This window comes from Bison bison, unplaced genomic scaffold (assembly GCF_000754665.1).
Source record: "Bison bison bison isolate TAMUID 2011002044 unplaced genomic scaffold, Bison_UMD1.0 scf7180017864526, whole genome shotgun sequence".
NCBI classification, from domain to species: domain Eukaryota; kingdom Metazoa; phylum Chordata; class Mammalia; order Artiodactyla; family Bovidae; genus Bison; species Bison bison.
Window position 1 is genome coordinate 3,316,596 of NW_011495077.1, and position 27,178 is coordinate 3,343,773.

A 27,178-nucleotide genomic window follows, 5' to 3' on the forward strand; every position below is an offset into this window, starting at 1 on the left:
CCAAGAAAACTCTAAAAATCCCTTTAATGGCAGGAAATACTATCTTTTTATTTCTATTATAGAACATTCAATAAATGCTTAATTTGTTGAACCTGATAAATTTCAATGAGACTGAAGAACCTTAAGGATACAAAATTAATGTAAAGCTTAAAAGAAATATATCCATATATGCATATTATATGCATAAAACCTACCAACAGTGTCTGTCCTTGGGAAATGAAGAAATGCCCCGATATAACTATAGTGAGAACAAGATGCCCAGATTCTTCACTGGAGTCAAAAACCTTGAAAAAGAAAGAGAAAAACGTATTTAAGATGTTTCTGTTAGTTAGTTTTGATAGTTAAAACCAAACTATCTTCTTACATTCATCTTCCAAACTAAATGTTCCCTTTCCCTCATTTAATCTGTAATCATTCCCCTATAGTTTCAAGTTTCTCCTCGTACAGGAGTTAAAAACCAAACTTTTTAGAAAATATAACTAAAACCAATATTTTAAAACAACAATACTAAATCAGGAATTGAGAGATATGGAGCCTGAGTCAACCACTTTTGAGTTACATTTTAATAAATCATTATCTCTGAGCCTGAATTTCCTTTCTGTAACATGGGAATAATACCTTACAAGTTGTTGTCAGACTACAGAGTCTGTTTCTTAAGCCATATACTCCATTTTCATAACCCCTCAAAATCTGGTGTTTTTCTTGAGATGGGATTTAATTTGTAATGTCACTTGGCAAAACTCTGTTAGCCTTTGCCCTGCTTCATTTTGTATTCCAGGGCCAAATCTGCCCATTACTCCAGGTATCTCTTGACTTCCTACTTTTGCATTCCAGTCCCCAGTAATGAAAAGAACATCTTTTTGGGTGTTAGTTCTAGAAGGTCGTGTAGGTCTTCATAGAACCACTCACCTTCAGCTTCTTCAGCATTACTGTTCAGGGGATAGACTTGGATTACTGAGAAACTGAATGGTTTGCCTTGGAAATGAACAGAGATCTTCTGTCGCTTTTGAGATTGCATCCAAGTACTGCATTTTGGGCTCTTTTGTTTACTATGATGGCTACTCCATTTCTTCTAAGGGATTCTTGCCCACAGTAGTAGATATAATGGTCATCTGAGTTAAATTCATCCATTCCAGTCCATTTTAGTTCACTGATTCCTAAAACGTCGATGTTCCCTCTTCCCATCTGTTTGACCACTTCCAATCTGCCTTGATTCATGGACCTAACATTCCAGGTTCCTATGCAATATTGTTCTTTATAGCATCGGACTTTATTTCCATCACCAGTCACACCCACAACTGGGTGTTGTTTTTGCTTTGGCTCCATCTCTTCATTCTTTCTGGAGTTATTTCTCCACCGATCTCCAGTAGTATATTGGGCACCTACCAACCTGGGGAGTTCATCTTTCAGTGTCCTATTTTTTTGCCTTTTCATGCTGTTCATGGGTTCTCAAGGCAAGAATACTGAAGTGGTTTGCCATTTCCTTCTCCAGGGGACCACGTTTTGTCAGAACTCTCTACCATGACCCGTCCATCTTGGGTGGCCTTACCAGGTATGGCTCATAGTTTCATTGAATTAGACAAGGCTGTGATCCATGTGGTCAGTTTGGTTAGTTTTCTATGATTGTGATTTTAATTCTGTATACCCTCTGATGGATAAGGATAAGAGGCTTATGGAAACTTCCTGATGGGAGAGACTGAAGGGGAAAATTAGACTTTTCTCTAATTCACTTTAAATTCCAAATTTAAAAATTGAGTAACATTCTGGATGCCAAAGAAGGTATGCTAAACCCTGCACTATTTCCCTCAGTGGTTGTTATTCAGCCTCTTTCCCAATATTAGGAATTCAGTTATCTGTACAATGCTCTTCCATCATAGTTTAAACAGACTACCTTGTAATTTTCATGAACACTTAAAACGGCAAGGATAGCTAGCAATCAAGCATAGATATTGAAACTGGAGCCTGAAACAAATTCTTTTGGAGGCAATATTCTAACATGACAGTTAAACATTTTTTTTAAAGAACTATAACATATGTCCCAAAAAGTGCTCAACACTTAAATGAACAGTTCAATGACGGATGATAAAGAAAACACCATGTTGAGATGGTGGCTCAGATGGTAAAGTCTGCCTGCAATGCAGGAGATGTGGGTTTGATCCCTGGGTGGGGAAGATCCCCTGGAAAATCCCATGGAAGGAGGAGCCTTGCAGGCTACAGTCCACGGGATCACAAACAGTCGGACATGACTGAGCAACTAACACACACATACATCCAGAAATTACTCTAGTGCTATCTCCCAATCACTACCTTCTCCCTCCTCCCCCTAAGATAATATTTATCCTGACTTCTAACACCATGGTTTGGTTTTATTTATATGAATGGAATCACAGAGAATTCTTTTATGTCTAGCTTCATCCATTTTGCATGTACCTGAGTTCATTATCATTACTGTAAAATACCATTCTATGACTATATCACAATTTATTTTTCTTTATTCTATTGATGAATATTGTTTTCCAGTGTAAATCTACTGCAAATAAGGCTGTTTAGAACATTTTTATATATGTTTCTTGTTGGACAGAAACACTCATTTATGGCGATGACAATTCTTTCCAAATAATTTTATCATTTTTTTCTCCCCTGACCTTCAAACTTTTACATCTTTTTTATTTGGCTGTGCCATGTGGCATGTAGGATCTTAGCTCCCCAAGCAGTAGGAATCACAGAGTCTTAACCACTGGATCACCAGGGATGTCTCCAAACTTTTACACGTAATTGGTACTTAACAGTCCGTCATCTCAAAATTAACAGCCCTTAACTTGACATCCAAATCTTCCCATTCATTCAATATTCACAAATTGTCAAGCAAGTGGCATCTGTTGCCTGTCACCAGAAGTAGAAGGCCAAACACTTCTGCTCACTGTATCGTGGTACTGGAGTCACAATGGAAAACAACAGTCAAACAGTGGAGGAAACAGTATCTGATCAAGCTCAGTACTGGAGGCTGGTTCCCCCATGGCCAGCAAATCCCTCTAGGCGGCCATGGAGGGCAGCTGGCCGGTACTCACCCGTCATGGCTGTAGCACAACGACTCCTCCTTCTCTCCCCAGGGGACAGATACAGCAGTGCAGCTAGTGCAGCTGGCCAGCTGCCATATGATGCTTAAGCAGAACTTAGAAGCACAGGCTGTGAGGACTCTATCTCTTGCTAAGTAAGTGTTCCAGGTCCAAGGCCCACTCTTTGTAGCCAAAAGGGGAGGTTGCAAGGCTGCAGGCACAAGACATCTACCATGGACCAGACTGCTGTAGGTTTCTGACTCCCACAGTTTTCCCACCTCCTACCTCAGAATATAATTCTATACTTCCATTTTGTTAGGTCAAACTGTGGAATCATTCTTGAATCCTGTACTTTTTGCATACCCACATCCAAGAACAAGTCCTTCAAAATATGCAGAATCTAACCACTTCTCACAAGTCTGGTCTGAGTTAGCATCATCTCTAGCTGGATTATTATAATAACCTCCTAACTGGCTTTCCAGTTTCTATTCTTGCTCTCCCCTTCCAACACATTTTATTCTCATTAAAGTAGCCAGAGTGGTCCTTTTTTTGGCAAGGAATACAGACTTTATTCAGCAGGCCAGGGATCCAAGAAGATGGCGGACTAATGTCCTAAAGTACCATCTTCCAGAGTGATCCTTTTAAAACCTAAGTCAGGTCATGTCATTTCTAGTTCAAAAGCCAATAGCAGCTTTCCATTTCTTTCAGAGACTCAGGCAAGGTGCTCCACAATCTAGCCCTCCATTACCTCATTGCTCTCATGTCACTTTGGCCATGCTGCTCTGGCTGCACTGGCCTCTTTGCTGCTTCTTGAACCTGCTAGACATATTAATGATTATAAAGCTCAGGGATTTTACAATTACTGTTCTATCTGAAATTGTCTCATCCTAGATCCACATGACTCATTCTTTGATCTTTTTCAGGCCTTTGCTTAAATATCATATTTCCAAGTAACATCTTTCCTGACCATCCTACCAAAAACTGCCAACAACTCCCGGCCCCATTATCCAAATCAGGTATTGCTGCTGCTGCTGCTAAGTCATGTCAGTCATGTCTGACTCTGTATGACCCCACAGATGGCAGCCCACCAGGCTCCCCCATCCCTGGGATTCTCCAGGCAAGAACACTGGAGTGGGTTGCCATTTCCTTCTCCAATGCGTGAAAGTGAAAAGTGAAAGTGAAGTCACTCAGTCCTGTCCAACTCTTAGCAACCCCATGGACTGCAGCCCACCAGGCTCCTCAGTCCATGGGATTTTCCAGGCAAGAGTACTGGAGTGGGGTGCCATTGCCTTCTCCAAAATCGGGTATTAGGTTGGTGCAAAAGGAATTGCAGTTTTGCACAGTTGAACTTTACCATTTGATACTGCAATACATTCGTAAATGTAATTATATTATACATCATTTTAATGCACATTTATCACTATGTTTTTTGCTAAAGACTTATTACTTACTGTTCATTTTATACTTATTTTAAAACTAAGGAAATGATGTTAGACAAAAAGTAAATTCAAGCGATTTTCTTATTTGCACTCAAAATTGGTCATAAAGCAGTGGGGACAACTTACAACATCAACAAAGCATTTGGCCCAGGAACTGCTACAGAATGTACAGTGCAGTGGTGGTTCAAGAAGTTTTGCAAAGATGAGAGCCTTGAAGATCAGGAGTGCAGGGACCGGCCATCAGAAGTTGACAGTGACCAATTGAGAGAATCATAGAAGCTGATCCTCTTACAACTACACAAGAAGTTGCTGAAGAACTCAACGTCAACCATTCTCCAGTCATTAGACATTTGAAGCAAATTGGAAAGGTGAAAAAGCTTGGTAAGTGGGTGCCTCGTGAGCGCACTGAAAATCAAAATAATCATCATTTTGAAGTGTCATCTTCTCTTATTCTACACAATAACAATGACCCATTTCTCAATTGGATTGTAATGTGTGATGAAAAGTAGATTTTATATGACAACGGGCGATGACCAGCTCAGTGGCTGGACTAAGTAGAAGTTCCAAAGTATTTCCCAAAGCCAAACTTGAACCACAAAAGACTGGGGTCACTGTTTGGTGGTCTGCTGTCAGTCTGATCTACTACAGACTGAATTCTGAATCCTGGCGAAACCATAATATCTGAGAGGTATGCTCAGCAAATTGATGAGATACACCGAAAACTGCAATGCCTGCAGCTGGCACTGGTCAACAGAACAAGTCCAATTCTTCTCCACGACTATGCCCAATCACACCAGTTCTTAGCAATTCTGTTTTTTTTTTTTGTATTTACTTATTTATGTCTACATATCTTCTTTAAAAGTAGATGGATATAAGGGATTAAAAACAATATTTAACGAATCCAAAATAAGAAGAATATAAAAGGAAGAACAAGTGGGACAAAAACAAAGAAAATACCAAGACTACTTATACCTAACCCTCTCAATGACCACATTAAATGTAAATGGTTTAGACATTTCAATAAAAGACAATCTGACAACAGGAGAAGACAAGGCACAACTATATATGAATATAAACATATAAGAAACAAAAGGGTGAGAAAAATACACACTGCTAACACTGTGGTGTTGGGGAAGGCTCTTGAGAGTCCCTTGGACTGCAAGGAGATCCAACCAGTCCATCCTAAAGGAGATCAGTCCTGGGTGTTCACTGGAAGGACTGATGTTGGAGCTGAAACTCCAATACTTTGGCCACCTGATGCAAAGAGCTCACTCATTTGAAAAGACCCTGATGCTGGGAAAGATTGAGGGCAGGAGGAGAAAGGGACGACAGAGGATGAGATGGTTGGATGGCATCACCAACTCAATGGACATGAATTTGGGTAGGCTCCAGGAGTTGGTGATGGACAGGGAGGCCTGGCGTGCTGCAGTTCATGGGGTTGCAAAGAGTCAGACACGACTGAGCTACTGAACTGAACTGAATACTAGTCAAAAGAAAGCAGGAATAGCTATATTAATTTCAGGCAAGATCATCAAAAGGTATAAAAAAGATCATCTCATAATGATAATGAGTCAATTAATCAAGAGACATAATTATCCTAAACATTTACATCACCAATAAGAACTTAAAAATACATGAAGCAGGCAAGGTTCTGCCTACACAGGCCATTGCTGTGCAGAGACAGCAAGGGATGCCACCATCATCATGTCTGACCAGAAGGCAAAATCTTCAATTGAGGACTTGGGGGATAAGAAGAGAGGAGAACATATTAAACTCAAAGTTACTGGACAGGATAGGAGTGAGATTCACTTCAAAGTGAAAAATGATGACATATCTCAAGAAACTCAAAGAAGCAACTGTCAAAGACAGGGAATTCACATAATTCAACCAGGTTTCTCTTTGAAGGCCAGAGCACTGGTGATAATCATACTCCAAAAGACCTGGGATTGAAGGGAGAAGATGTGATTTAAGTTTATCAGGAACAAACAGGGGGTCATTCAATGGTTTAGATATTCTTTTTATTTTTTTTCCCTTAATCCTTTTTTATTTTTTAAAATAGTGCTTCTATAATGTGGTGTTTAAACCAGAATTGAAAACTGGCACCCCTTCTCTGTAAGATATCTAGTAATTTGAATTCTAGTGCCTATTATTTGTTATTGCTTGTTTTCATTGTGTTGATCTGGTGATCAAACCTCATGCATGCATGCTCAGTCATGTCTAACTACTCTGCAACTCCATGGACCGTAGCCCCCCAGGCTCCTCTGTCCGTGGAATTTTCCAGGCAAGAATACTGGAATGGCTTGCCATTTCCCACTTCAGGGGATATTCCTGACCCAAGGACAGAACCAATGTCTCCTGCACTGGCAGGCGGATTCTTTACCACTGCACCACCGGGGAAGCCCGATCAAAGCTCAGCCCCCCTCACACTGCACTCTCCCTTTTAAAAACCGTATGTGTGCACAGAGGCCACCTTTCCCAGAACTGTGGATTTGCAGGCTTGTGATAAATAAGATCAACTATTGCAAGTGTTATATAATGACTTTCCAATCAGTCCTGCAGCATGTGACTGCTTCACTCCCAGTCTAAGACTTTCAGTGGGAGATGGAAGTCTTTCGGAGAACTGAACTGTGGAAAAATGACCTTTCCTTAACTTGAAGCTACCTTTAACATCTGAGAAAGAAAGAAAGTGAAGTCGCTCAGTCATGTCCGACTCTTTGTGACCCCATGGACTGTAGCCTACCAGACTCCTCCGTCCATGGAATTTTCCAGGCAAAAATGTGGGTTACCATTTCCTTCTCCAAGGTAACATCTGAGGGTCTGGACCCAAAGAAGTGGAATACCAGGTTGGCATCAAGATAACAGAGGTGGTGAGAATAACGACTAACTCCAAAGATGGCTTCACTGAAAGAAAGCATCTTAAGATGAAAGAAAAATCTTGTCAAAAGATCCCAGAAAAGTTCTAATTTTCATTAGCAGTTAAAGTTATTCATGCAGAAGTATATACAACAGAACACTTTATTTATACTTTTTGGCCTGGGATACATAGGTTTTAAATGGACATCATCTGTACCAGCTTCATTAAAATAAAACAAAATATTTGTATAAAACCATAAAAATACATGAAACAATAATTGATAGAACTGTAAGGAAAAGTAAACAAATCCACAATTACAGTCAGATTTCAACACCCACTCTCAATAACTGACAAGTACACAGAAAATTAGCAAGCATATTTTAGACTTGAACAACACTACCAACCAACATGACCTGACTGACATTTACACAACACTCTACTCAATACCAATAGGCTTGGCCTGGTAGCTCCGCTGATAAAGAACCTGCCTGCAATGCCAGAGACCCTGGTTCAATTCTTGGGTCGGGAAGATCCCGTGGAGAAGGGATAGGCTACCCACTCCAGTATTCTTGTACTTCTTTGGTGGCTCAAATAGTAAAGAATCCGCCTGCAATGTGGGAGACCTGGGTTTGATTCCTGGGTTGGGATGATCCCCCTGAAGAGGGCATGGCAACCCACTCCAATATTCTTACCTGGAGAATCTCCATGGGCAGAGGAGCCTGGCGGGCTACAGTCCATGGGGTTACAAAGAGTCAGACATGACAGTGACTAAGCACAGCAGCGCACCACTCAATATCAGCAAAATATATTTTCTTCTCAAGTGAACACAGAGCATTTATAACATAGACCAAACTCTGGGCCATAAGACAAGTCTTAGTAAATTTTAAAGTATGTTCTCTGAGCAAAAATTAAGTTAGAAATCAGAAACAGAAAGATCTCTGAAAAGGTTCCCAAATATTTTGGAACTAGACAATGTACTTCTAAATACTATAAAGTTGGACTATAAGCTGAGCGCCGAACAATTGATGCTTTTGAACTGTGGCATTGGTGAAGACTCTTGAGAATCTCTTGGACTGCAAGGAGATCCAACCAGTCCATCCTAAAGGAAATCAGTCCTGTATATTCACTGGAAGCACTGATGCTGAAGCTGAAACTCCAATACTTTGCCTACCTGATGTGAAGAACTGACTCATTGGAAAAGACCCTGATACTGGGATTGAAGGCAGGAGGAGAAGGGGACAACAGAGGATGAGATGGTTGGATGGCATCACTGACTTGATGGACATGAGTTTGAGCAAGCTCCGAGAGTTGGTGATGGACAGGGAAGCCTGGTGTGCTGCAGCCCATGGGGTCCCAAAGAGTGGGACACGACTGAGTGACTGAACTGAACTTCTAAACAACCCATGGGTAAATAAGAAATTAAGAGAGAAATTAGGAAGTATTCTGAACTGAATGTAATTCACCATGTTAATAAACTAAAAAAGAAAAATCATAGGATGACTGCTCAATAAATGAAAGAATGTACAAAAGACATTTGACAATATTCAGTATCCATTCGTGAGTTAAAAAAAAAAAAATCAGCAAACCAGGAATAGAAGGAACTTCCTCAAGTTGATGAAGGGCATTTATGAAAAAACTACAGTTACCATCATGCTTAACAGTGAAGGACTAAAAGCTTTCTCTCTAAGATAAGGGACAAGAATATCACCACTGTAAGACCAGACACTATACTGGAAGTTCTAACCACTGAAATTAGGCAAGAAAAAGAAATAAAAAGCACTCAGACTAGAAAGAAAGATGAAAACTGTCTTAACTATCTTAATTCACAGATAACAAGATCATTTATATAGAAAATCCAATTCCCTAGAACTAACAAATGAATTTTAGAACAACTGCAGGATACAAGATCAATAAATGAAAACTAAATATATACAAACTAGTAAAGAACAACTGGAATCTGGGATTTTAAAACATCAAAATTTACAACAGCATGAAAAATATGAACTAGTTAGGTATTAATATAAATATTACAAAAGGAGTAAAAGATCTATAAGCTGAAAACTGACAGAAATTTAATATACAGTAAATATATGGAGAGAGACACTTTGTTTACAGGTAGGAAAATTTAATATTGTTAAATGCTGTCAAATGCTGACATAGGCAGAATAATAATCCCCACCAAAGCTTCCTGACATTATCTCTGGAATCTGTAAATATCTTATCTTACATGGCAAAGGGGACTTTGCAGATGTGATTAAGTTAAGGATCTAGAGACAAGAAAGTATTCTGGATTTTCCAGATGGGCCCAATGGAATCCTAACGGTCCCTATAAGGGAAAGAAGGAGGCAGAAGAGTCAAGAGTCAGAGAAGGAAACCTGTCTGCTGGCTTTGAAGATGGAAGGATAGTAGAAGTCAAGGAACTCAGGTGGCCTCTAGAAGCTGGAACAGGGAAGAAATAGTCTCCCCTAAAGCCTCCAGAAGAAATGCGGCCCTGCTGACACCCTAATTTTAACCTTTTAAGACCTGTTTCAGACTTCTGACCTCCAGAACTATAAGCAAAGCATTAGCAAACTAAGTTTGGGTTGTTTTTTTTTTTTAAGTCACTAAGTCTGTGGCAATTTGTTACAGCAATAATAAAATTTTAAATTCTTTTGAAGAAATTAACAAGCTGATTCTAGAATTCATGTGGAAACCCAAGGATCCAAAGAAGAGGCCATAAACCAAGTGTTTAGGTCAGTCAGCTAACATTAACAACAAACCCACTATGTATTCCTCTCTCTTATAAGTGTTTGGGAAAGAAAAAAAACATAGAAAGGAATGTCCTTGACTGCTTCATTGATTCATTTGCTCATTCAACAAATATTTACTGGGCACCTAACGGATGCTCAGAAGCATTTTTTTAGATGGGCTACATCACTGAACAAAACATTAGCTGCCCTCATGGATCTAATGTGGGATGAGATGCAAGACAAGGTACAGACAACAGTAAACAATAAATCAGTGGCATACCAAGAGCGGGATGGTGAGAGCAGTCACCCTGGTGCAGGCAATAAGGGAATGCTTTGTTGAGAATTTATAAACAATAGCTGAACTCACTAAAAAGCAGCTGCTCTTTATTACCACCCAGTGCTAGCAATTCTAATCAATGTCACTGATGAAATACCCTTCCCCGAAAAAAATCCTGTGTTGATCTAAGTTCTAAACAACTGCTGAGTTTAAATAATATATACTGCTGAGTTTAACCCTAAGATTCAAGTTTTCAGATTTTTATTATTTATTCTTTAATAAACTTTGTTTCCTACATAGACATTCACCTGGAAAACTCCCAATTATAAAGTTGGCACACATATATGCAGACTTAACCACATATATCTGCTTCAAGAGACTCTCACAAGGCTTTGATATACTTCAAGCTTGCTGCAAAGTTCTTGTCTCAAACGCTTTCTTAGGATGCACTTCATTTCAACCCTGTGGTACAACATTCTTCTACATTTAAATCATAGATTCAAACTAAACAATGACAGCACAGGGATTATAAAGACTAGGAAACAGAACTTGAGTTACTAGAAAGCTGTCATTTCATCTCTGGCATTTATATTTGTGTTTAAAATTTTAAAACAACCGAAGTGCAAGCAACAAGATGGAATGTTTTTGTTTGGCAACTGCAAATTTTAGTTCACACTCAAAATATTTTACTAAATTTGAATAATACTTTTAATATTAAAATACTATTCTTTTAAAACTGTTAAATGTTTCCAAACTAAATAACAAAAAGAGAATAAAACATATCAGCAATTTTATCATTAGTTGCCTAAATTGTACCTGTGGAGATTTTCAGTTTTACTTTTTAAAATCACTTCTCAAAGAAATTAATTACATAAAATATCAGCCTCTAACCAAAGAAGCAAAGTTCAAACATTTAGCTGTTCAATAGATATAAAAACAAATGGCTAAGCATTTGTGCTTTTTTTTCCTGCCTTGTGCTATAGTGTGCATTTCCTTTTCCTTAGTTATCTTACTGCCATGCTTATAATAATGAATCTCAGTCAAAGAATTTTTGCTGTTTGCATAATAATAAATTTTATTTATGAAATTTTTGTGAAAATAATTTCATCATTTAGGAAAGTGTTAAAAATTATCCACTTTGGGCTTCAGATGTTCTAGACACACCACTGAACATAATAAGTAAATTATCCGGTATATAAGAAAGCGCTAGGCACTAGAGAACAAACAAAGCAGGGTATGAGGTGGGGGGTTGTAAAGACAGGGCATGGATGTTACAATATAAATAGGGTAGTCAATGTGGGCATCACTGAGGTGAAGCTTGAGCAAAGACTTGAAGGTTTCTGGGGATTCCACAGTTACTATTTTTCATACAATTTGCAATATTTCATCTAAAAGATATTTAGAGTATGCTGAGCTTAAAAATGTCTAATCTAAGACTTCTAAGAGGTTCAAGAAAAAAAATAATTTGATTGCACTCCTGCAGTCTTCCCTTCCCAAACCCAACCCAAACACCAATTACCTTTCCTTGAGCAGTTATTAAAATCGGCATCCAAGTGGGCTATAAGGGTGGGCTGAGGTCTCAGAATCCAGATGAAAGGAGCTGGTGTGTTTTCCCCCTTGTTGAGAGTGGAGACCCAAGCCTAAGCAAGCAGCCAGAGGGCAAAGGCAGGAATGCCCCAGTTCTTGGGAGACAGCTTAACCCATAGACATCGGTCGATTACGCCAGGAAGATCAGCTTGTGTATTCTGAAATTCCGAGTGCTCTCCCAGCCTTAAGGAGTCATAGTGGAGCTGGGCAACTTACTCAGCTGAGTCCTTTGTACTCCTCTACAGAAGACCTAGAAGGTGAGACTCATGCACTTTCCAACACTTAACATTTAAGGTATATTGGGCTTGAGCCCCAAAGGTAAGAAGAGGCATAAGTTAAGGAAAATAACAACATATCAAATAGGCTAAAGAGACAAAGAACAAACAGAAAACACAGAACATGTGGCTCCTAGCAGTTAAAAAAAAAAAAAACCACAGGAGATCAACAACTTGAGCCAAAAAATAATTATTATTATAAATAACATTTAATGAGCCTTGGAGCCAAAAACATGCTTTACAAATATAAAAATTCAGTAGCTTAACTGAAGAACTGGATGGACACTGGTGAGACCAAATTAATGGTCTGAACGATCAAGTAGGAGAAATATTCAGAAACACAGAGCATAACTACAAAGAGGAAGAAATCACATGGACAAGATAATGTGGACCAAAGACTCAGCCACAGGAGAACAAATCTTAAAAACAGGAGCTAAAGTAGAAGAAGAGAAACAGATGGAGTAAATGCAATGATAGCAGAACAATTACTTACTTCTGTTTCATTGACTATGCTACAGCCTTTGACTGTATGGATCACAACAAACTGTGGAAAATTCTGAAAGAGATGGGAATACCAGACCACCTGACCTGCCTCCTAAGAAATGTATATGCAGGTCAAGAAACACCAGAACTGGACATGGAACAACAGACTGGTTCCAAATTGGGAAAGCAGTACATCAGGGCTGTATACTGTCACCCTGCTTATTTAACTTATATGCAGAGTACATCATGAGAAACGCTGGGCTGGAGGAAGCACAAGCTGAAAACAAGACTGCAGGGAGAAATATCAATAACCAGAGATACAAAGATGACACCACCCTTAAGGCAGAAAGTGAAGAGGAACTAAACAGCCTCTTGATAAAAGTGAGAGGAGAGTGAAAAAGCTGGCTTAAAACTCAACATTGAGAAAACGAAGATCATGGCATCTGGTTCCATCACTTCATAGCAAATAGATGGGGAAACAATGGAAACAGTGACAGACTATTTTCTTGGGCTCCAAAATCACTGCAGATGGTGACTGCAGCCATGAAATTAAAAGACACTTGCTCCTTGAAAGAAAAGCCGTGACCAACCTAGATAGCATATTAAAAAGCAGAGACATTACTTTGCTGACAAAGGTCTTATAGTCAAAGCTATGGTTTTTCCAATAGTCAGGTATGGATGTGACATTTGAACCATAACGAAGGTTGAATGCCCAAGAATTCATGCCTTTGAACTGTGGTGTTTGAGAAGACTCTTGAGAGTCCCTTGGACAGTAAGGAGATCAAACCAGTCAATCCTAAAGAAAATCAACCCTGAATATTCATTGGAAAGACTGATGCTGAAGCTCCAATACTCTGGCCACCTGATGTGAAGAGCCAATTCATTAGAAAAGACCCTGATGCTGGGAAAGATTGAAGGCAGGAGGAGAAGGGGACAACAGAGGACGAGATGGTTGGATGGCGTCACTGACTTAATGGACATGAGTTTGAGCAAGCTCCAGGAAATGGCAAAGGAAAGGGAAGCCTAGTGTGCTGCAGTCCATGGGGTCGCAAAGAGTGGGCATGACTGAGACTGAACAACAAAAAAGACATTGTGCTGCAACAGCTGCAACTCCAGAGACATAAACAGGCATCACACACTTCCAATAGGTATGCCTACCAGTAGTCTAGCCATAAAACCCCCAGAACAAAAAAACTGAATCTGAATTTTATCAAGCCTCTGGATTCAGCTATCAATTCACAAGAAATACAGAGAACTAAGGATCACATTAATTGCACTCCAGAGATACAGTCACAAAATCATAAAGTCAGAAACTCTTCAGAACTCTTCAGTTTCTTCAACAAATAAATTTCAAGGAAGGAAGAGAGGTAGATAAGGGAAACATAGGGAAGAGACCGCAAAGATTAAAACAAATACTAATCAATCACCATGTATGGTCCTGTTTAAAAGAATTATTAAACTTATGAGACTATTAGAAATTTGAGCACTGACTATTTGATAATATCAAGGAACTGTTTTGTGTTTTTTTTAGAGTAAAAAATGGTATTATTATTGTAGGGTTTTTTAAGTTTCTATCTTTTAGAGATACAAACTAAAATATTTGATGAAATGTTAAGATGGCTGAGATGTGCTTCAAAATAACATAATGGGGACTCCCTGGTGGTCCAGTGGCTAAGACTTCGTGCTCCCAGTGCAGAGGGCCCAGTTTCCATCTCTGGTCAGGGAACTAGATCCCATATGCTGCAACTAACACCAGGTACAGTCAAATAAATAAGTAAATATTAAAAAAAAATAACATGATGGACATGGAAAGAATATCAATGAAGCCAGATTGACCATGAGTTGGTAACTACTGAAGCTGTTAATACGGATGTGTGAGTCTACTACACTCTTCTATCTACCTTTATTAAAGAAACTCAAGCATAATCAGAAGTTTTACCTAAGGATTTTTTGTTGATTAAGCAGAAGCAGGGGTAAGAAAAGCATTCAGCTTACATGTAGTAGGGTACTACATGAAGTATCCTAACCCATCCTAGAAATTCCAAATATTATAATGCCTAATACAATCCAGGAATCTGAGAAAAAATTTACTTATTTAAGGCTCTTGGGAAATATTTTTAATGGGTGATAATTTAGCATTTTGCTGGAATGTTCACATTAGCACAACAGAAAATTTTTTAAAAAGCTATTTTTAATGACAAAGTCTTCACAGAAAAAGATCATTTTAAGGTGTCAGAACATCACATTCGTATCTTCTCTTTCTAGTGGCTTAAGATTTAGGTCATCAAAACAGTATTATGGTACAGGCAAAAAAAAAAAAAAAAAAAAAAAGACACATAAACCAATGGAACACAATAGAGAACCCAGAAATAAACCCATTTATATACAAATCAACTAATATTTGACAAGGGAGCCAAGAATACTCAATGGAGAAAAGACAGTCTCTTCAATAAATGATACTGGGAAAATTGGATACTCACATGTAAAATAATGAAACTAGACCCCTATCTTACATCACTCACAAATTTAACTCAAAATGAGTTAAAGACTTCAATGTAAGACCTGATACCATAAAACTTCTAGAAGAAAACAATGGGAAAAAGCTCCTTGACATTGGTCTCAGCAATGATTTTTTTTTGGATATTAAAAAAAGGCACAAGCAACAAAAGCAAAAATAAACAACTGAAACTGCATCAAACCAACAAACTTCTGTACATCAAAAAATGAACAACAAAATGAAAAGACAAGCTCTGGATGAAAGCATTTGCATACCACCTATCTTACATGGGGTTAATATTAAAAAATATACAAGGAGTTCATACCAATCAATAGCATAAAAGCAACTAATCCAATTTTAAAATGGGAAAAGGACCTGAAAAGACATTTTTCTAAAGAACTAGTTCAAGTCCAACAGATACAGGTGCTCAACATCACTAACCATCAGAGAAATAAAATCTAAACCACAATAAGATATCACCTCCCATTTGTCATCAAAAAGACAAAGAGCTAACGAGTGCTGGTAGGATGTAGAGAAAGGGAACCCTTGTGCACTGCTGGTGGGAGTGTAAACTGGGGCAGCCACCATGGAAAACGGTATTGAGCTTCCTAAAAAAAAAGTTAAAAGTAGAACTACCACGTGGTCTAGCAATTCCATTTCTGTGTAGAATACATCATAAAGAAACAAAATCATTATTTCAAAGAGGTATCTACCCCCAGGTTCACTGCAGCATTATTTAAGCATCCACCAACAGATGAATGGATAAAAAAAACATGGTGTGGATACACACACACACACAGTAGAACATTATTAGGCCATTAAAAAACAGGAAACAAACCCTTCCATTTGTGACAACATGAATGAACCCTGAGAGTATTATGCTAAGTGAAATGAGTCAGAGAAAGACAAATACTAGATGATATCACAGTGGAATTAAAAAAGAAAAAAACAAATTCACAGCAACAGGACAGACTGGTGAAAAAAAAAAGAGGGTGGTGAGCAACATGGGTAGGGGTGGTCAAAAGGTACAAACTTCCAGTTATATGATAACAAGTTCTAGAGATGTACAACATCATGACTACAGCTAGCAATACTGTTTTGTGTATTTGAAAGTTGCCGACAGATTTTAAAAGTTCTCATCACAAGGGAAAAACGTGTAACTATGTGAGGTGATGGAGGTTAACTAAACTTACTGTGGCAATCATTTCACAATATATACATATATCGAATCATCATTTTGTACATCTTAAGTTTATACACTATTAAATGTCAATTATATCGCAATAAAACTGGGGAAAGAAAGACTTACATCAACCTGACCTCTGGCTATGCAGCATTTTGCCATCAACACAGTAGCACACACTGAGATACAGAGCGTGCCTATCACAAGCAGGCTTTTCAGGCACAGCTTATACTAATATATTGGTGAAGTGATCAGAGAGTCTTCTATTTTAAATTCATGTATTTGTGCAAGAATGTACTAAATGTAATCTAAAACTAGCAAAAAGATTAAAAGAAATATATGAAAATATAGAAAAGTACTTCAAATGTACTTAAATTATATTTACATGAAAGGCTAGCATTACCTGTCAGATGGGACAAACTAAATTATGAACTTGAGTTTCTTTCTGCTTTTAAGACCCCTTAGAAAGTGTCACAGCTCTATACACTGGCCCAAACTGCTGATTTATGCATCATGAAGTATGGAAATGTGTGAAATTGTTAAGCAGACTATTAGTTGCCTCCTTACTCTTGGAAGCTAAAGAGCCTCATAAATTATTTCAACAAATTGTAGGGTATATTATGCTAATAAAAGTGGTCCTGCTACACACTCATTACCAAACTGTAAAATTCAGTATTTTGCTTTTGATGTTTCACAGAAATGCAAAGTGTTAACAGTAACAAACACACACACAATTATTAAGAGCATAACACCCAAACCAAAAAATTATACCTGGGGAATTTGTTTTTTCTTTAGAATCTAAAAATATAATCTCATGCATCAGAGCAAGAGATGTGATTCCCCTTCTTTTTACCACATATATGCAATAAAATTAACGATTGTAAAATTTTCAAGTGCTTTTAAACCTAGCTATTGAAGTTAACTTGTTCACCTTGATTACTAGCCATAAGTGGAATATATTTACTCAAAATACCTACCTTCCAACAGAGGAATAAGATCTTTATGTCCTGATTACTAATCAAGGTCCCTCTGGTTATTGATTTTCCTATAAAACATAGTTATAGGACATTTGTCCAATACATTTAGAAATCCTTGAAAATCTCCCAAACTAATAAATACTATAAAAATCACCAATTATACAGAAAGTAGGGTTTCCCAGGAGGCACTAGTGGTAAAAAACCTGCCTGCGCTAGTGGTAAAGAGACGCAGGTCCCATCCCTGGGTTGGGAAGATCCTCTGGAGGAGGGAATGGCAATCCATTCCAGTATTCTTCCCTGGAGAATCCCACAGACAGGTGGGCTATGGTCCATAAGGTTGCAAAGAGCTGGATACGACTGAAGCGTATACTAGAAAGTAGTATCTCCCTTTGGCACACCTACCCTAGGTCTCTGCACCTGCCTTGCTATCTTCATTTATTCACTAATTAGAAGTCACTATCTTCTATTTATTCACTAACAAGGTTCATTCATACCTCTAACAGTTCCAATATCCAAACTGTTTTTCTAAATCTGAGTTAAAGAAACACTTTATTTCTCAGATGCCATATTGTCATTTTTAGGTAAAAAGCACCCTATATTCCAAATAAGCAGGTACTTGAGCTTAACTGGCTAGATCTTCCAATGGTGATGCCTTAATCATCTCTAAACAGAGCCCTGAACAGTATCTGGCACACAGCAGGCAGGGAACAAATCCTAAACATAAATGAATTTTTATTTTCTCGGACCTCATTTTAAACTATAACTTCTGAGACTTCTTCAATCACTAAACTGAAAAACATTCTTCAAAATATTTGTCTAGATAAACTCTACCTTAAATCATGTTTGCAAACAAGCCATAGCCTCTATGAAAACTATGTCTGTTACACAATCAAATTAACTTTTTGTTTTTTAAGGAGAATAGAGTTGGAAATATGTATTTATAATCTGGTACTTTGGAACAAGTGATGATTTTGTCAAAAGGAAAAAAAAATGTTAGAACATCTGTTAGAAAATCCTTCCACAAAAGCCTAAGCAATCTACAATGTACACTGTATGTGACATACAATTCAATTAAACAACCACAATTATAAAAATTATTTCTGTATCAGTCAGATGTAGGCTAGATTGTGCTGTAGAAATTAACAACTCCCCAAAGAAAAGGCTTTCTTTCTCACTCACACTACCCATGCATCCTTCTCCTCCCTGTCTTCCCGCCCTACCTCACACTGCCTATCATTCTCACTAGAGGACTTCCCCTGGCAGGGCAGCCAATACTTGCCATTCTGTAGCAAAGAGAAAGAAGATGAGGAATCATCCATAGGCACCTTCTGCTCATCTGCTCACCTTTCACTGGTCAAAACCAGTCACATGACACACAACGTCAAAGAGACTGGGGATATGCAATCTTAGTATAATCTGGTGAACAACACTAATGACTACTACTTTTTAAAAAGGCACTATCTGGAATAGAAAGATTTAGGATCAAATCCTTGTTCTGCAACTTACAAGTACACTTACTTCCTCATCTATAAAATACAAACAGTAATAACTACCTTATAGGGTCATCAGAAGATTAAATGATACAAGGCAAGATCACATATTTACCAGGATATCTGACCTTGATTCACTGATTCAATAAATATTTGGGAGGTGTCTGCCAATCACCTTTCTAGGTACTGACATACAGTAATTATGTACTAAATTAAGTTTTTTTGCTTGTTGTTGCTGTCATTAGAAATGCTTTTTGAGTTCCAACCAGGAATAAGTTGTCATTTCTTAGCTGAGACTTCCAGTTGTTTTCCAATAACCATTTTCTTCCTTATACGCTAAGAGAGCCCCTGATTTTCAGCTGGACACATGATCTCATGGAATTCAGACTACATATGCCAGCTGTTCATATAGTTAAGACAACCACAGGTCTAAGTTCTGGCTACAGCCAAAAGTGTCATGCGGCAACTAACCAGAAACTTCCTTACAGGACAGCAGGTATGAACCCTTTGTCTACTTCCTCATCCCTTCCTCCACCAGGCCATATAGAATATCAGTTCTGTTGTGGACTATGAGACCACAGCCATGCATGGCAGAGAACAAAATAGAAGGATTCTCATTTCCTGACACTGTCGAGTATCATACCAGCCCTGTGCTGTTATGTAAATAATAAACTTTCATTTTGTTTAATCCATTTAATTTTGCATTTTCTGTTATTCACAGCCAATCTTAATACTAATTAATAAAACAACATAATCTGTCAACTTTTTTAAAAAGCAACCTACATGAAAGAATAATAATTCTTGATGACCCCTCTACATCTTCATAAAAGGAGGTACCACTGGAGGAAGCAGCAGTGTACAGCAGAATGGCTTAAAGAAGACAAGAGTTTTAGAAGCAGTTCTCCACTCCTTTGTAAACCTTTGGCAAGCTATTTAACCTGGCCCAGCTCAGCTTCTTGTGTATAAAAGGGTAATAAGATTTAAATAGAGATCTTAAATGTGAGAATTAGTGGGAAGAGGTTTATGAAATTACTACATAAATTATAAATCATTAAACAATATCAGTATTACTTTATCAACTATTCCCTCTCCTTCACCTTTCCTTCAGAAGTGGGGCATGAAGACAGATCGCAGTACATAAGAATCACTTAGAGAGCCATCCTCAGAGATTTTGATTCATTAGGCCTAGTGCAGGAACCATGAATCTGCATCTTCAACCAGCACCTCGAGGGACTGGTGCAAACAGTCTGCCCACTGCACCTTGAGAAACACCACTTCAGTGACCAGACCCTACTCATAATCCTGCACTCAAGTGATGAAACACAAAGGATAGTTCCATAGCTTCTCTAGTGCCTAAGTAAATGACAAGCACCCGGTAGATAATCCAGTAATTTCTGTTGAATTGATGAACTGAACTGGAAAATGACAAAATGGGCTGAATCGAATGACCCCTATGGACACGCACTTCTGGTCAAACTAATGTATATAACAGGGACCATCTGCCTTCCTGCCTGAAACAACTACAAAGCTGCATGAATTAGAGGAAACAACAGTTTTTAAGACACTGGATATCAAGTAATAAAGGACATGATTCCTGAGAAATCACAGAAAAAAGGAAGTGAGTCTTACCATTGACCTAGAATACTTCTTGGAGAAAGTTACCAGGCCAAACTACAAGAAGGAGCACAGGCAGAGCTTTGCTAGCTGTCCCTAAGTGGAGGGGACGGAGTCCAAGTCCAGGAAGGTCAGGGTGAGTTTGCAAGCTGGGATTCCGGAGAGTAGAGCGCCACACCGAGAGAGACCCCTCCTCAAATTTTCAGCATATACGTGTGTGGGAGCAGATGCCCAGAGCCTGGGCAAAGAACCACCTGAAAGCACTTCAGGAACAATCCTGAGTGCTCACACAGAGCAGGGAATAGGGTCTGTTCTTATCAGCCAGAGAGAGAAACCTCACAATGTAAGGGCATTGGGTAGAGCATGTATGTTGAAGAGTTTCGCCTCAGGAGGGGAAAAAAAAAAGACCTCCAGATCAAATGCTGCTCTGGTCACACCTGACAAAGCTTAAAAGCAAGACTTGAAAGGATCACACTGCCTCCAAATAACTTATCCCAGCAAAAAGCTCAAGAGTATTTATAGGAATCCAAAAATATCCTGCACCCAATACGACAAAATTCACATCAGGCATCCAATCAAAAATGACCAGGTAGGCAAAGAAGAACTACTACTTCACTATTTTCAAAAATAATTTTCTTGGGGTTTTACTGAATCTTAAATTTTCCTTAAAAAAAAAAGTTACAATCATTTTTATCATTTTCCACCCTGTGTGTTAATCTCAAAATTCCTCATCTATATTACTGAACTGCTAGTTCCCATATGAAATATTAACAGTTCTAAGACAAACGGCATAGTGGTTAAAGCGACAAGTTTTAGAGGCATGAAAACCAGGGTATGAATTCTCTCTGAAGTTCTCTGTGTTCCTGGGAAGTCACTGAACCTCTCTGAATTTTAGTTCCCTTATCTATAAAATGGTACAATAATATTTGCTTCATAGGACTGCTGTAAGAAATATACCAAAATAAACAATAAATAGTAGCTATCACATCCTAGTAGAAATATCTTCCCAGGTGGATCAGTCGGTAAAGAATCTGCCTGCAATGCAGGAGACCACCAGCAATGTAGGAGATCCAGGTTCGATCCTGGGTCAGGAAGATACCCTAGAAAAGGATATGGCAACCCACTCTGGTATTCTTGCCTAAAAAATTCCATGGACAGAGGAACCAGGCAGGCTACAGTCCATGGGGTCACAAGAGTCAGGTGCAACTGAGCAACTACATCATCACATCATAATTCTCACACTACCTTAAGAAAAGTAAGCCAACACACAAATATTTACTGAGCACCTATCATATGCTAGGTCATATGTAGGCACATGAAATACAAAGAAAAAAGGATACTGTTAAGAGGACCCAAAGTATATCTCATGTTGAATCTGCATTTAAAAGTTCATTTTAAGTACAAACTTCATTTTCTATTTCTTAACTTCTAAGTAGGGCAATTATTTTAAGTTCCTTCTATAAAAACTAAAGGATTTTTCCCCCTTTTGAAAGGAAAAAAATAAGACGGTGTCAGGTTCAACCAATTAGGGCATGTCTGAGAAATCCTTGGAGTGTGGAAAATGTGGTATAACTTTAATTTAAAAGCAACTTGCAATTAACATCACCTTTCAAAATTATTCTCAAATTAGTAGACAAATTACATTCAACCATAAAATACATAAAAAGGACCAATCTGTTATTATTTATGATAATTCTTTCAGAAAGGCTGGGCTAACAGATGTAAGGAATTAAAATCAAGTTCAAGATGTATTTCATTTGCTCATTCCACTTAAATGACAGATGGTTTAAATATTAACCCTATTAATACAACATTTGCATATTCATTATTAATCTTATTGCCTTACCTCATAACCCCACAAATTCATTTTTATTAATTTTACTATAGGGTTGCCATTTCAGTCAAGGTCTTCTAAACTCTTGCTCTGCAAAGTATGGTCCTTGAAACAATAGCCCGTATCACCTGGAAGTTTGTTAGAACTACAGAATTTCACTGCCCACACCAGACCTACTAAGTCAGGATTTACAAAATGATGGATATGCACACTGACATCTGAGTACCACAGTCCTAAACTGCTGATTTTTTAAATATTTACTGATTTAACTGCACTGGGTCTTAGTTGTGGCATGCAGAACCTTCGATCTTTGGCACGTGAACTCTTAGTTGCGGCATGTGAGAGCTAGTTCTCTGACCGTGGCTTGAACCTGGCTCCCTGCCTTGGGAGCGTGGAGACTTAGCCACTGGTCCACCAAGTAAGTCTCTAAATTGTTGATTTTTTGCACACTTTTTTCGCAGTATTACAAAAAGTTTATTTGCGCTCTTGCACTGTTGGTGGGAATGTAAATTGATACAGCCACTATGGAAGACAGTATAGAGACTCCTTAAAAAACCAGGAATAAAACCACCATATGACCCAGCAATCCTTCCCCTAGGCATATACCCTAAGGAAACCAGGATTGAAAAAGACACGTGTCCCATTGTTCACTGCAGCACTGTTTACAATAGCTAGAACATAGAAGCAACCTAGAGGCCCGTCGACAGATGAATGGATAAAGAAGCTGTGGTACATATTCAGAACGGAATATTACTCAGCCATAAAAGGGAATGCATTTGAGTCAGTTCTGATGAGGTGGATGCACCTAGAACCTATTATACAGAGTGAAGTGAGTCAGAAAGAGAAAGATAAATATCATATTCTAATGCACATATATGGAATCTAGAAAAACGGTACTGAAGAATTTATTTACAGGGCAGCAATGGAGAAACAGAGAATAGACATATGGACATGGGGAGAGGGGAGAAGAGGGTGAGATGTATGGAAAGAATAACATGGAAACTTACATTACCATATGAAAACAGATAGCCAACAGGAATTTGCTGTATGGCTCAGGAAAGTCAAACAGGGGCTCTGAATCAACCTAGACGGGTGGGATGGGGAGGGAGATGGGAGGGAGGTTCAAAAGGGAGGGGATGTATGTATATCTATGGCTGATTCATGTTGAGTTTTGACAGAAAACAACAAAATTCTGTAAAGCAATTATCCTTCAATTTAAAAAAGTTTACCTGCTTCCAAACTGTGGTTAACTTATCTATAGATAGTAACTTTTCATAAGAATAATTCAATTCAGACAAATAAATCAATATACATATACATCCCATAGTCTATACATAAGATGTCTCAGACTTAACCTTACCTCTCAACCATGACTCCAAGTCTTAGAAGTACTAGATTTGTTGTACTATTCATTTTTTTCTCTTAATCAACATTTTTGCCTTAGCATCATGCCCATTGTGATGAAAGTCTTCTTTGTCATTAAACAACTATATAGAACAGTATCAGAAAATCAGATTCTCCCCACAATTTCAGGAAAAAATGAAAAAACTCAAAATAGATTCAACCAAGGTTGAACTTAAAAAGTCCCCTAGAGAAAAAAAGACCAGAATGACTCTATTCTCCAAAATAATGTATTTTTATGCTTTACCTAACACACATTTTTTTTTCTTACTGCAGGTACCACATTTTTAAAGTAAGAAATTCACATGGGACTTAGTGCAGTTCTTTAGATGGCTCATCTTTTATCATTACTATTGCACAATAGTCACAGAACACATAAAATAGAACAAATCTTGTTTTCTCTTTCGTTTTTCCCTCCCAAAATGACAGACCTAGGCTGAAACTGATCACAGCAGGTAGGATGGTTCGGCACAGATTCAAAGGAAAGTACAAATGTTCAGTTTTCAAAAGCACTGCAAAAGCAAACCTCATCTCTTGTCACTGTAGCTGTGGCTTTATGCCAAACATTTGAAAACTGTTGAAAAGTGCTGCTCCTTATAAGAAATTATGAACAGCCTTGCAAAGAAGACGAAAGAAATGTAATAACTCCTTAGAATGGTCTAATGTCCCTGACCTCCAGGTTGCAAGATAGGAGTCTAACAGTTACCCAGTTGCATCTGAGGCTGTGCACCCAACAAAGATGCTTGAGGAGAAAGAATTATAAGGGTGTGAAGAGACAGTACTAAGGAACCTGTTGGGCAATTTCAACGATTAATTATGTCCTCAAACGTTTCCATTCTTTCAAGATCCTATTATAGGTAAGTGATTCTTCGATTTAACACTATTCATTCAATTTTGCATTTGCAAGCTATACTACAACTTTCCCTTCATGGATCACAGCTTTGTTATGGAAAAGTGGCTTCCATAACTCAATGAAGATATGAGCCATGCCCTGCAGGACCACCCAAGACAAACAGGTCATAAAGAGTTCTGACAAAACATGGTCCACTGGAGAAGGAAAAGGCAACCCATTCCAGTATTCTTGCCTGGAGAACCCCATAGTATTAAAGGCAAAAAGATATGCTGGAAGAAAAGACCCTGATGCTGGGAAAGACTGAAGGCAAAAGGAAAAGGGTGGTGGTGGGGGGCAGAGGATGAGATGGTTAGACGGCATCACCCACTCAATGGACATTGAGTGCCCTGAACAAACTCTGGGAGAAAGTGGAGGACAAAGGAAACTGGAGTGCTACAGTCCATGAGGTTGTGAAGAGTCAGACATGACTTAGCGACTGAACAACAACTACTACAATTTCTCAGGATGTGCTCTACAGAATACAACTAAGTATTTAATGCCTTTTTTAGTGGTCTTAGCTCTAATAGTCTAGAAATTGGTGAACAATTCATTATGCCCCATCTCTACTCATATTTACAGCCAAATCTCTCCGAAGAATTGTCCACACACATTGGTCACATTTTCTCACTTACAGTTACTTTTCAGCCCACCTCTATCTGGCTTCCACCCCCTTCATTCTACTGAAACTTCTCTTGGTAAAAACCATTAAGGCTCTTCATGTTGCTAAATCCAATGGACACACCTTAGTCATCATTATTCTTCACTCTGCACCATCATTCAACAAAGTTAATTGTTTTCTCCCTCTTATAATAATCTTTTGTAGCTTTGATGGATCTGACTTCTCCTAGTATCTCCCAACTCTCTGACCCTTGGCAATCTGCTTTAGGGACTCGGTCCCCTCTACCTGTCCTGACCTACCTTGAAGCTTGGTCCTGAAATCTTGTATCATCTCTTAACTATAAATGTCACCTTCATGTTGATGACACATTTACCTCTCCAGCCCAGATGTTTTTCCATTCAACATCTCCACTTGGATACTGCATAAATGCATTTAAACCCAATACATCTGAAACTGAAGTCTTGGATCTTTCCTTCACTGTTCTTCCTCCAATGTTTCCCAATCCAGTTGCTCCTGCCAGAAACCCAGGAGCTCTTTATTCTCACCACTCATATCCAGTCAATCTCCAAGTCCTATCATTTTGGCCTCCAAAACATAGCTTTAACATGCCTGGTCTCCCCATCTCTACTGCCATTCTCCCTCCCTATCCTCCCACCCTTGCCATCCTAAGTCATTATCAGCTATTGCCCACTACACTGCAAAAGCATTTTAAGTGATCTTCCTGACTCTACCTGTTGTTGTTACTTAGTTGCTAAGTCATGTCGGACTCTTTGGAGACCCCCATGGACCCCGCCAGGCTCCTCTGTCCATGGGGATTCTCCAGGCAAGAATTCTGGAGAGGGCTGCCACGTCCTCCTCCAGGTGATCTTCCCAACCCAGGGATCAAACCCAGGTCTCCTGGATTGCAGGCGGATTCTTCACCATCTGAGCCACGAGGGAAGCCCAAGAATACTGGAATGGGTAACCTATCCCTTCTCCAGGGGAATCTTCTGAACTCTACTCGTATGCCTCTCCAATTCTGTCTCCACTCTTCAACCAGAGTGAGCTTTCAAAGATGAAAATGCTCCAACTTAAAACCCTTTAGTGGCTCCCTATTGGTTTTAGGACATTGTTCATAAGGTACCCGCCTACCTATCTAGACAACCTCATCCCGTGTTATCTGACCCCTTGTTGTCTAAGCATCAGACTTGTTCTTTTTGTCTGTACATTACACTCTCTGAGGTTGTACAGGTGCAGGGCCTTTGCACATGTTGTATCCTCTACCTGAAATTTTCATTCTCTTTTACTTTTCTCCTACCCACTGCTGCCCAAATCATACCAACATACATACACATGCACAGTCCAAGACCTCAGGGTCCACAACCACCAGTGAAACCAGACCAAAAGGAAGTAAATGATCAGCAACCCATGGCATTAAAACGTATCACCAGGACAAAATAAAACAATCATGATAGTATCAGTAAACACTTACATAACTTTATACAAGACACTGTTTGAGTGATTTATATATATATTAACTTAAAGCTCACAACCATACTACCCAGTGGGTACCATTATTATCTCTAATTTAAGATAAGGTAAACAAGGTATGAAGAAAGCTGAGCGCCGAAGAATTGATGCTTTTGAACTGTGGTGTTGGAGAAGACTCTTGAGAGTCCCTTGGACTGCAAGGAGATCCAACCAGTCCATTCTGAAGGAGATCAGTCCTGGGTGTTCCCTGGAGGGACTGATGCTGAAGCTGAAACTCCCAATACTTTGGCCACCTCACATGAAGAGTTGACTCATTGGAAAAGACCCTGATGCTGGGAGGGATTGGGGGCAGGAGGAGAAGGGGATGACAGAGGATGAGATGGTTGGATGGCATCACCCACTCAATGGACGTGAGTCTGAGTGAACTCCGGAAGTTGGTGATGGACAGGGAGGCCTGGCGTGCTGTGATTGATGGGGTCGCAAAGAGTCGGACACGACTGA

The 27,178-nt window shown here is 38.8% G+C and overlaps 1 protein-coding gene and 1 pseudogene across 1 annotated transcript in view; one reads left to right on the forward strand and one right to left on the reverse strand.

The window, feature by feature from the left end:
* Positions 1 to 27,178, reverse strand: part of REC114 (REC114 meiotic recombination protein) — a 112,372-nt gene that overhangs the window by 84,811 nt on the left and 383 nt on the right. The window contains exon 2 of the mRNA XM_010831377.1: positions 195 to 284. Within this exon, the coding sequence (XP_010829679.1) occupies positions 195 to 284 (90 nt within the window). The remainder of the gene's footprint in view (positions 1 to 194; positions 285 to 27,178) is intronic.
* LOC104982071 lies at positions 6,200 to 6,504 on the forward strand (annotated as a pseudogene).